The 11,800-nt window shown below is 39.5% G+C and overlaps 1 protein-coding gene across 1 annotated transcript in view; it reads right to left on the bottom strand.

Moving 5' to 3' along the window:
- Positions 1-2,091: 2,091 nt before the first annotated feature.
- ATP6V0D2 (ATPase H+ transporting V0 subunit d2) overlaps positions 2,092-11,800 on the bottom strand; it is a 45,987-nt gene continuing 36,278 nt past the window's right edge. Inside the window, exons 6-8 of the mRNA XM_059394813.1 lie at positions 6,036-6,212; positions 4,752-4,829; positions 2,092-2,577 (exon numbers count right to left, since the gene is read on the bottom strand). Of these exons, the coding sequence (XP_059250796.1) occupies positions 2,416-2,577; positions 4,752-4,829; positions 6,036-6,212 (417 nt within the window). The 3' untranslated portion in view covers positions 2,092-2,415. The remainder of the gene's footprint in view (positions 2,578-4,751; positions 4,830-6,035; positions 6,213-11,800) is intronic.

The following is an 11,800-nucleotide window of genomic DNA, read 5'->3' as shown; positions in this document are numbered from 1 at the left end:
CTTACCAGTTCTTTCTTACCTGGATTGTGTCCTTGGTGTTGTATCAAAAAAGGCATCACCATACCCAAGATCATATAGGTTTTCTCCTATGTTATCTTCTAGGAGCTTTATAGTTTCATGTTTTATATTTAGGTCACTATATAGGTCATATATTTAAATCATAATCCATTTGAGTTATTTTTGTGAAGGGTATAAGGTCTGTGTCTAGTGCCTTTTTTTTCTTTTTTTTTGCATATGGATGCCCAGATGTTCCAGCACCATCTGGTGAAGGGACTATCTTTGGTCTATTGTATTGCTTTTGCTTCTTTGTCCAAGACCAGTTGACTCTATTTATAGATGAGCATTTATTTTTTAACCAATCCACGAAGTTTTCACCTACTCTTCTTGCAAAAATAGTAACTTTGGTTAATGCATTGGATGGATATGAACATCAATCATTTCAAAAAGGAAAGTTGGGTCATGTTTTGAATCATAATTTCAGGTTAGTATGAGGGCAAACTGATTGTAACCTCCGTCCTTCCAGGGTCTCCGAGATTGACATGACTGACCTTGCTGGCCAGGTGGGGAGCCCTTTCTACCCAAGCATGTGGCTCCATCCTGAAAATGCTTGCTCAGCTAAACAGGATGCCCTTGCAAAAGATGGAGAGGTATATGAGTACTTATATTTTATTTAAATTAAATCCTTTCTCATCCATTACTTTCTAACCTGTTTTCTTTTATTCCTTGGCCTATGCAATGGAGGTTTTTAACCTGGAGTCTGTGGACCGCTGGGTTGCACTTGAATGGATTTTAGAGGATCAGATGTCTATTATTCTCAGGGAAAGTGTTCATAGTGCTTATCAGATTCCTAAAGGGTCTTGTGAACCCAAATGATTAAAGCCACTGTTAACCACTCATGTTAAATTCTATGGCTCAGATAATTCTGATATTTCACAGAATTATACCTAACACAAGGGGCAATTAAACTGTGAAGTATTAATTCTCTATAACATGATTTATGTTTATGTATTTGCATGTGTGGATATTGCATAACTTTCCTCTGATCTTTCTACTGAAAAGCCTTTGAGGCTTTGAAAGTTTGGTTCAATATAAATCACTGTCATCACACCACCAAGGTGAATCCTTGTGTACAACCACATGATTTGGACACTGAGAGCTGAGAATCACCATTGTCTACTCTTCCATGCCTCCATAAATCTTAAGAAAAATATGACTGAATTAAAAATTCTAATCATAGAGATTATTAAAATCTTAGCTATACATTTCCTTTTAATTTTCACTTCTATGTGGGATCTAAAAAAAAGGCAAAAAGTTTAACTACTAGAAATAGCGAGTAAGAAAAGTGGTTGCCAGAGGCTGGGGGATGGGGAGATATGGAGAGGTTAGAGAAGAGGACAAACTTTTAGTTATAATATGAATAAGGTTTGAGGATCTAACTGTACAACATGGTGACTATAGTTGATAACATTACTGTATAACTGAAACTTGCCAGGAGAGTGGAATTTAAATGTCCTCATGGGGGGTGCAGGGGGGCTGGGGAGGCAGCTATGTGAAGTGATGGATGTATAACTTACTTGATGGGGGGGAGTCTTTTCACCATATGTGTGTGTGTGTGTGTGTGTATCAATCAAAAGATTGATTTAAAAATCAATGTGATGATATGATTTTTAAATTAAATTTTAAATTAAATTGATTTTAAAATATCACATTGATACTTTAATTATCTTATAATTTTGGGGAGCCTGGGTGGCTCAGTCACTTGAGCATCCACCTCTTGGTTTCAGCTCAGGTCATGATCTCGTGTGTCATAGGACTGAGCCCTGCATTGGGCTCCATGCTCACCAGGGAGTCTGCTTTAGGATTCTCTCCCTCTGCACCCCCTCCACTTGTGTGTACATACACTTTCTCTCTCTTCTCAATAAAATAAAATAAAATAAAATAAAATAAAATAAAATCTTAAAAAGAAAAGAAATACAATATTTTCAGCACATATGGTCAATACTGGCCTCACACAACCCTGGATTTTTGTGGACCTAAGTGAAGGAAAAGTGAAGCAGATAGTAATTTGGGCCTGCAGAGAAGCAAGGGAAAGCAAGAGTAAAACACTTTAATTAGATCTAATTGTTAATACAACTAAACAAAAATAGGGAAAGTACCATAAGGTTAATTAGAACTAATGTCTAAGGTCTGGTAAAAGAGTGAGACATAAATGTGGAAAAAAATTTAAGGCTGCTGGAAAAAAAAAAAGAATCACTTTGTTTCTGTTGGTTTACTATGTTCCTAGTGGATCTGCAACTCATGAAGCTGCAGTGCAAATTATTTTTGTGTAACCCGGAGAATATAACACAATTTTTAATTTCCTTGGAACCTCTTCTTAATAATTAAGATGTTCTGCATTGGAAGCCCCACACTGGCTTATAAAATTGGAATGTAACTGTTAATTTTAGTTCGATGTCTTTGTGAAATGCATTCTGCTATCCACACAATATTTCTCATTTCTTGTTCCTTCAGCTTTGTGTATGCGTAAAACACGCCATAGTGGAACTGCCTGTTGAATGCCAGCACGTTCATTTGTACCTGAGGAAGGAAAAAACAATAAAGACCATCACTTATCAGGAGTGTACAACATTTACGAAATAATATTAAACTACAGACTGGCTTGTATTTGTACAGTGCTTATTTGTATTTAAATAGGCAATGTCTGGGGGTGCTCAGTGGGTTAAGCCTCTGCCTTCAGCTTAGGTCATGATCTCAGGGTCCTGGGATCCAACCACCTCATCAGGCTCTCTGCTCAGCAGGGAGCCTGCTTCCCCCTTTCTCTCTGCCTGCTGCTCTGCCTACTTGTGATCTTTCTCTCTCTGTCAAATAAATAGTAAAATGTTAAAAATAAACAAACAAAGAGGCAATGCCCAAATTGGACCAAATACTGGAAAATGGTAGCAATTCAGCAAGTTCTAAAGGGAACTTTAGTGTCACTCTATAGATAAAGATAGACAATAGTAGTTTAAAAAGTAACTTTATAAAAAATAAGTAAAATAAAGTAGGTTTATAGAATCACTAGATAAACTCCAAATCTTCACAGCACTGCTAGCACAAAGATTCCTGGGAAAATCTAGTGTTTGTGTATGTATGTGTGGAACTTTGTAGTAAAAATATGGTGGCTTCTAGCTAGTGGGCTTGCCTCATTTAGGTAAACCATTTTCCCTAGACCAAAACTTTGAGCTTTCTTAGGATGCTTGGCAGCAATTTGACATTCGGTTAAATTTATGTTTTTGTTGTTGTTGTTGTTTTTCTGCAGAAGGTAGAACAGTAAAAGACAACTTAAAAAAAATTGTGTAGCTTTGGTGAGTGCTGTGAAGTGTGTAAACCTGCGATTCACAGACCTGTACCCCTGGGGATAAAAATATATGTTTATAAAAAATTAAAAATTAAAAAAAGTTGTGTAACTCATGTAAAGTCTGAAATGGAACCATTCTTTTATTCCATTCCATTTTGAAAAAAGGATGAGAGGTACTGCGTCCCTCCCGCAGTTCTGAAAGCGTCAAGCTAAGTATTCAGGAAGTGGAAGTCCTTGCTTTCAGTAACAGACACTTATTTTTTCTGTGAAGGGCCACTTTCTTAACAGCCTTCTTTGAAGCGGTTGTGCAACAGTGTGAAATTTTAAAAACCTCCCTAATATATGGGATAAATTGCATTGTTTTTACTTCTTTGTATGACAAACACTAGAGAGTTGTTTGAAGATGTCTGGAGCAGGACTTAGAGGAAGAGGCCTGAACTGCTTTCTGGAGCCAGTCCTACTCTAAAATTGGGTAAAATTTCAGGATTTTCTCTCAATCAACTGAAAGGGAAGGGCCAGTGGTTTTATTTATTTATTTATTTATTTATTTATTTATTTTTTTAAATTTTTTAAAGATTTTATTTATTTATTTGACAGAGAGAGATCACAAGTAGGCAGAGAGGCAGGCAGAGAGAGAGGAGGAAGCAGGCTTCCTGCTGAGCAGAGAGCCCGATGTGGGACTCGATCCCAGGACCCCGAGATCATGACCTGAGCCGAAGGCAGCGGCTTAACCCACTGCCCAGGCGCCACCCAGGCGCCCAGGCCCGTGGTTTTAGAGAGACGAATAAAACACACTAGAAAAATTCTCCAGATTTGAAAGTCCTTATCTGGTATCCCCATCTCCCTCAAAAAAAGCCCTCTGCTGAATAGTTAATAGCCCAGGAATTGACTATAAATGGATTAAAGACTCTTCTGTTTTTCAGGTAAAGAGAATAGTCTAGACTCTCCAGATAGAATTCTATGCAAATAATTCCTAAGTGTTATAACTGTGTTCCTAAATTGTATTATAACTGTAGACAAGTCCTTCTTAAGGGATGGATTAGGGTGAGATGCACATCACAGAGTGTACACCATGAGGAGAATCCATATATGATCATAAGAATGTCCTACTTCTGATTCTTTAGTTAATTATGGAACAGCTGCATTCTTTCCAGAGCTTTGCTATGTGTCCTGGATAAGACACACTATGTTTTTGGCTAGGACAAGTCAACAGGAAGCCATCATATGGGAACCACTGGGCCTCCAAGGCAGAGACACTAATACCCATTTGGCTGTCAAATTGTGAATGTACTTAATCAGCTGAACTGATCAACTGAAACAAGAAGCCCCACCAAAAGAAAACCCAAAGTAAGAAATATCTAGAACTGAGAGTAAAAGCACACATCAGCTAATAGCATTTCCATTTATATCCTACCTCATGCTCATAAAACACGTCTTCCAATGTCTTTCCTCCACTGCCATCACCCACAGCCTCAAACAAAGGCTTGTATACCTAAAAAAACAGAGGCTATTTTTAAACAGATTCTCATTTCTTATAAATAGGTATGAAGATATTTTCCTAGCAATATAGAAATGATGTCTCTCTTCTCATCTACCCAGAAGGACTGAATGTTTTCTTGTGAGATCTTTGGCCTCCTGAAAACAATACCAAAAAAAAAACCCAGATAAAAGAGTATGGATGGATATCTAGCCTACTGGCTTATTCAGGCCTACAGGGCAAGAGGCAAGAGCAAGTCTACTCTGGATATACTTAAGATGAGCTAATTTCTGCATTAGGTTCTTAGGGCTGGCTGGGCACATTATAGAGGATAAATGAATGTTTGTGGTTTAACCAGAATGGGTTCATGGGTTCTTTGAAATGACAGTTGATAAAATTCACATGGAATTTCAAGTGTGGAAGGGGTGGAAACTGGGGAGAAGCTCAAAATTTAATATTATGCTAAAAAGCCTCTTGTGATGACATAAGCTACTACAAAGATTTATAAGCTACTACAAAGATTTATGCAGTTTGCTGACTTCTCTTTCCCAGAAGTCTTCAGAAACCCATAAGAAAAGGTAAGAGTGTCATCCCAGTTCTGGAAAAGTTATCCAGAGGGCATCATGTCACCGTAAGTCAGAAGGAATGGAATTAGGGGATGAGCTGAGAAGCTGCAGGCTCTTAAGAGAGCATTTGGATGTGGAGTAGGGGAACAACATAGAGCCCTCCTTTCATCCCCGATTTCTGGCCCTGATTAAAGGGAATGGTAGAAACCAGTATGTCCATATTCTCCCTTGCATTTCAAGTAGACATCCTGTACCTGAGTGTGTCTACCCAATGGGTAAGGACTGCTGGGTCAGGCTCTTTTTTGTAAGTTCGACATGAGCTCACATATCCAGAACACTGCACCAGTCCCTTGGGGAACTTGCTCTATGAAGCACTTCAAAAGACCTGCTCAAATGACTGCTCCTTGGAGATTTAAACAAGTACTTGCTTGGCAGGAACCTCAATAAGAAAAAGAAAGAAAGAAAGAAAGAGAAAGAAAAACCCACATGGCTTGGAAATTTGAAGTACTTCTTTGGGAGAAGTTCTAGAATGACATCGCTTTCTACCTTAAGAACATAATGGCTTTAGAGAAGACATGTAAATTTAATGTGTGAACTTTTAAAAGTACAGGTAATAAAATGTGACAAATTCAGGGTGCCTGGTGTAGTTACGTACCCCATAATGCTCTGCTACTCTCCTCATCTGATCAAAGTCTTCAGCTTGAGCCAAAAGGCGCAACCCTTCAGGATAGAGCTTGCCACAGGTCGGGTAGAGGGTCTCCCGGTCGTCTTTGCTCAGTTCAGTGCCAAAGGAGTTAAGAGTGATGATAAAAGCACGCCTGTCAGCCTCAAACTGAATTTGCAAGACATAAAATCAGTGAAATCTAACCATGTACGAAATACTATAAACAGAACCCTAAGTAGACAAACTCATTTCCACAGTGATTTGCTTTTCTTTCCAGATTTTTGTCTAATTATAATACAAACATGTGTTATTAATGTTTCCTTAGCCTTTTTTTTTTTTTTTTTAAAGATTTTACTTCTTTATTTTGAGAGAGAGAGAGAGAGAGAGCGCACGCTCGCCAGCATGAGCAGGGGGAATAGCAGAGGGAGAAAGAGAAGCAGAATCCCCTGCTGAGAAGGGAGCCCAAGGAGAGGCTGGATCCCAGGAACCTGGGATCGTGAACTGAGCCGAAGGCAGCTGCTTAACCCACTGAGCCACCCAGGTGCCCCAACCCTTAATGGAGTAATTTTGCTTGCCAGAGAAGAATCACACAGCGTTAATGGTCCATGACTCTTGAAACCCCACTGAACTTTACCTCCCAGACACTCTGCAATTAGTTACTCATGGATTTCTGTCACATAGGTCACTAGAATCTCAAATGTCTCTTCCATAAAAATGGGAATAGTACCTACTTGCTGGGGTCTGTCCAGGGATAGGACAAGATAAGTGGAAGTGCCTGGCAGGGTGTCTGGACCAAAGAGTGCGTGTTGTAAATGTTAACATCTCTTTCTGGTTCCTGAGGTTAGGATTTTTTTTTTCTTTTTAACCTAATGAAGCTTTGTGCTACTTACCATTTGTTTGTACTTTGGTGGTTTTGGTTTTCTTCTTGAAAGTCCTAGGTTGGACATCAATCAGTCTAACTGTGTATCTCAAGATCATTTATCCCAGGACAAGGTACCTTCCTCTCAGGCCTATCTCCTCACTTGTAAGGTGACAGGGCTGGACCTCATGCTCTCCCAGGTGGGTCACATATACTCAGGCCCTGTCTTTGTGCTGAGCACCACTGGGCACCTGAGCAACCAGCTCCATGTCAGGCCGATTTCCTCTAACCACTCAGTTTTTCTTGAAATTTCTTACTATTCCTTTCAACTCCATGTTTCTTCTGTCTCTTGGTTCTCTTCCTACCTCCTCTGACCATACCTTCTTAGTCTGTCCTTCATGGGATCCTCTCTGCCTATCATGGGAGTTTCTCATAGTGTCCTTGAGCTGAGAAATTCTCCATCTACCTGAAACACCCTGCACTTACAGTATTTTAAGATCTGGAAATTATTTTTCTCCTTATTACACTGTAAAATCTTTGAGGGAAATCATGTCACTCTTGTTTATTGTTTATTTTTTAATATCCAGTACTTGAAATATACAAAGACCACAACTATTTACTGAATCCAGTACAGTGATCTGTGATTTTACTACTTTAAAAATTCTCCAATATTCTCTATAATGTTGCTACTCAAGGTGTGTTTCTTGGATGGGTAGCTTTGATGTCACCTAGAAGCTTGTTAAACATGCAGTTTTGGTGTGGCTCTGTCGGTTAGGCGTCCCACTCTTGTTTTTGACTCAGGTCATGAGAAAAAGAAATGCAGAGTCTCAGGCCATTGTCTAGCCCTACTAAACCAGGGCTTGCATTTTAACAGGATTCTAAGGTTATTTGTACGCAAACAATAGCTGAAATAAATTGCTCTACTTTGATCAGCTTACTTTTGACGAATTAACAAATCCAGACTTGCCACAGATTTTACTGGAACTCTCTGGTTAGAACAGGTGTTTCCTATCAGGAGGGTGAGAGTTGGTTCCTTCTAATCCTTTTGACTGACCTCATGACCAAGTATAGGTGACCCACCAGCAGGAAGAGACCTCATTTAAAAGCAAAGGCAGCCGCCCCTGGACACTGAATGTAACTGTCAGGAATTTTAGGCCTTCCAGGGACAGAAGAAATGCAAGAGAGAGATTTCAAGGCAATCGGAAACCTTGAAATAAAAATTAGAGCAGGAGGACCAACAATAGAGTTAATTGTCCCACCATGCCCTTTAATGTGCTTTCTAGTTCTAAGACGTTGGAGTTTTTTGTTTTGTTTTTGACATGCACTGCTGTAGAAGATGTTAGGGTTTTCATGGGGAGCAGCAGGGTGGACTAGGCAGCACTACAGACGTGCCAAGCAGCAGAGGCTGCTGTAGAGGAGGAAGGCGCGTTAAGTTAAAACATGACGCGTGGAGGAACGGTCTTGGGCAAAGCACTGGGAAAGCAGGTGAAGAGGTAGGCTGCACCGGGTACCTGGACAGGTAGTTGGGAAGAGAAAAGGCTTCACAGGCTATGCCAAGAGAGGACTTTGATTGATACAATAGGTTCTCTGAACTTGCCAACTTCATTTTCTTGTAAATACTTCTTTCTCTTTGCCTACAGTGTGTGTCCTTCCTTTCAGAAACCTCCATGTTGAAACCTTACGGGCACTGGAGGGTCCCGTCAAATACCATTTTGTTTCTTTTCTTTTCTTTTTTTTTTTTAAACAAGAAGCCCTTTTATTTCCTCCCCAATTTGATATGATTTCCTTTGAAATCCTATTATCCTTTAATTTCCTTTTTACTATAACTGCCTGATGTATCTACCTTAGTAATTTTTTCTAGTCTGGAGGTTCTGTGCGTGCGTGCGTGTGTGTATTCTTAGTGAAAGGAGCTATAATCTTGAAATTGTAAAAGGGCTATCTTGTGTTTGACCATCCCTAAGCAGACAGTTTGACACAACATCTGATTATGGACTAGAGTAAATGGGTGGTATTCGATTTCACTTAAGCCCACTCTGTCATTTATGGAGGGCTGGCTTCCTGTGTGGCACAGATGATGCCAGATGTCCTATGTCCTTTCACTCTTCCTTACACGCATTCATTTTGAAACCATAACTTATTTTTTGTTATTGTTGCAAAAGTATACTGTTGACGTATTCAAAATCGTTATCAGTTGCACATGATCGAGTTGGGCTGATCAGGACACATTCATGCCGGTTCATTATTGGAGGGCAGGAATACCTCGTGGGGGCAGTGGGTAGAGGGGCTGATGGCCGTGGAAGAGAGGGAAGAGAATGGGAATCGAACCTAGCCTTGCTAGCTCAGGAAGATGAAACACACTTATTCTAAGCTTGTTTTTCACTGTTTCGTTAAACATACAGGTTGTCAGAAAGGCAAAGACAAATAATAAAAGGCACAAAGGCAAACGTTAAACTGCAGTACACTTGTCTTGAACATAAGTCAATTTCTTTCTTTCTTTTTTTTTTCATATGAAGTCATAATCTTGTAATTAGGTCAAATTTTTGCATGCAAGGCCAGGTTAACAGTGCTCTCTTTTACCATACTGAGTTTTCTGAAGTATCCTGTCAACTAAGATTAAATAAGGACAGACATGGAAGAATTCTGTAACTGGAAAAATTCTGTAACTGGAAGTGTGCTACTGGTGCACGAGTAAAACGGGGGCTAATTACATGATCTGATATATTTATGTAAATATGTCAATTTATTTATTTATTTTTAAAAATACATCAATTTATATAAATCTGACAGATCTCTTCTGATCATATCATTAGAGACATCATAACTGCATGCTAGTGTAACAACGCTTTTACATAAAGATAGTTAAATGTACTTTTATTTTTAACACAGTTTGAAGAAAACCTAATCTAATGTGGTAGTATCATGGGCATAGGAAAGGGATAATGGGAACACTGGGTATATAGTTTGATCAAACCCTTGCAGTGATAAGGATTCTTCTAATACTGTGCTGTCCTTTCTACATTACTGAGGATTACAGAGACATAATTCTTACCTAGTTCTGATTTTTATAGCACATGCAATATGATCTTGCTCATGAATTAGCACTTTAAAAGAAAAAAGATTTTATTTATTTGAGAGAGAGACAGAGAGAGAGCACAAGCAGGGGGCATGGCGGGAGGAAAGGGAGAAGCAGGCTTCCCACTGAGCAGGGAGCCCAACGCAGGGCTGGATCCCAGAATCCTGGGATCATGACCTGAGGGGAAGGCAGATGCTTAACTGAGTCACCCGAGTGCCTCGAATTAGCACTTACTTTTATCCAAGAATTGCGAATGGTGAAGTTAATGTAGAGGTAATATAGTGGACAAACAGAGGATCCGGACTAGGCTACCTGGGTTCAAATTCTGACGTTACCACTTATCAGCTATGTGTCCTCTGGCAAGTTACTAGCCTTCTTTGCACCTCAGTTGCCAGTTCTGAGAAATAGATACTAAACTCCCATGTTGTTGTGTTGTTTTTTAGATTTTCATTGTGCTGGTTTTTTTTTTTTTTTTCAGATTTTTAAATTTATTCATTTGAGAGAGAGAGAGCACGAATGGGGGGAGGGTCAGAAGGAGAAGGAGAAGCAGGGTCCCTGACGAACAGGGAGCCTGATGTGGGACTTGATCCCGGGACCTGGGATCATGACCTGGGATCATGAGTTGAAGGCAGATGCTTAACCAGTGGAGCCATCCAGATGCCCTCATTGTGCTGCTTTGAAGTCCAAGTGAATTCAAGTATATAAAGCACCTGGGATATTATCTGGCACATAATAAATGTTAACTATTAATAGTGTCATTTTACATCTTCTGTAAGGTTATGAGTTTTGCCATAGCTCTTATTTCACATATTTTGTACGTATAAAGCACACAAGCCATTTCTAAACCACAGGAATTATGTCAGTAGAAATTACATTTTCAAGCCATAGATAATGTGGCTTCTTATAGGGTAGCTAGCAGTTAAAAATTTATGACAAGGAGAGTGCTTCACAGGGCCAGCAGGTCACTTATGTTATGTGATCAGAATGTCTGAAAGAGACTAGCTCACTTTCTGACATTTAGTATACCATAAAAAATGTTATTTATTTATCCATGCCCACTTCCTGTGTAATATAGATAAAGGCAAAAAAGATTTCTTGGAGTCTTCCAGTGATAAATTGTTACTTCAAGGACTGCTTTTGCTTGAAGAGTTTCAACAAGGCATAGCAAAGTATCTTTAACTGTAAAATTTTAATGATTAGATGTTTTGAAGGGAACTAATTTTATCATATACAGTTTTAGAAATTAATTTAAAATATATGCAGATGAAGTTATTCAGGTTTTTTGTTTTTTCCCTTTTTTGGCCTAAAGGGCAGTTCTTTTTTTTTTTTTTTTTTTTTTAAAGATTTTATTTATTTATTTGTCAGAGAGAGAGCGAGCGAGAGCGAGTACAGGCAGACAGAGTGTAAGGCAGAGTCAGAGGGAGAAGCAGGCTTCCCTGCAGAGCAGGGAGCCCGATGCGGGACTCGATCCCAGGACGCTGGGATCATGACCTGAGCCGAAGGCAGCTGCTTAACCAACTGAGCCACCCAGGCGTCCCTAAAGGGCAGTTCTTATCAGGCTTTTTCTTGAAATCAGAAGTCATTGAACTATTTAATCTACCTACCAATGAAGTCACTGTGACAGGTAATCTAATGATTAAAGACCTTTTTTTTTTTTTTTAAGATTTTATTTATTTATTTGACAGATAGAGATCACAAGTAGGCAGAGAGGCAGGCAGAGAGAGAGAGAGGAAGGGAAGTAGGCTCCCCACAGAGCAGAGAGCCCGATGCGGGGCTCGATTCCAGGACCCTGGGATCATGATCTGAGCTGAAGGCAGAGGCTTT

The sequence above is a fragment of the Mustela nigripes genome, chromosome 3 (assembly GCF_022355385.1).
Source record: "Mustela nigripes isolate SB6536 chromosome 3, MUSNIG.SB6536, whole genome shotgun sequence".
In the NCBI taxonomy this organism is placed as follows: Eukaryota; Metazoa; Chordata; class Mammalia; order Carnivora; family Mustelidae; genus Mustela; species Mustela nigripes.
The sequence above is the reverse complement of the archived record's forward strand: the minus strand, read 5'-3'. Positions and strand labels throughout refer to the sequence as shown.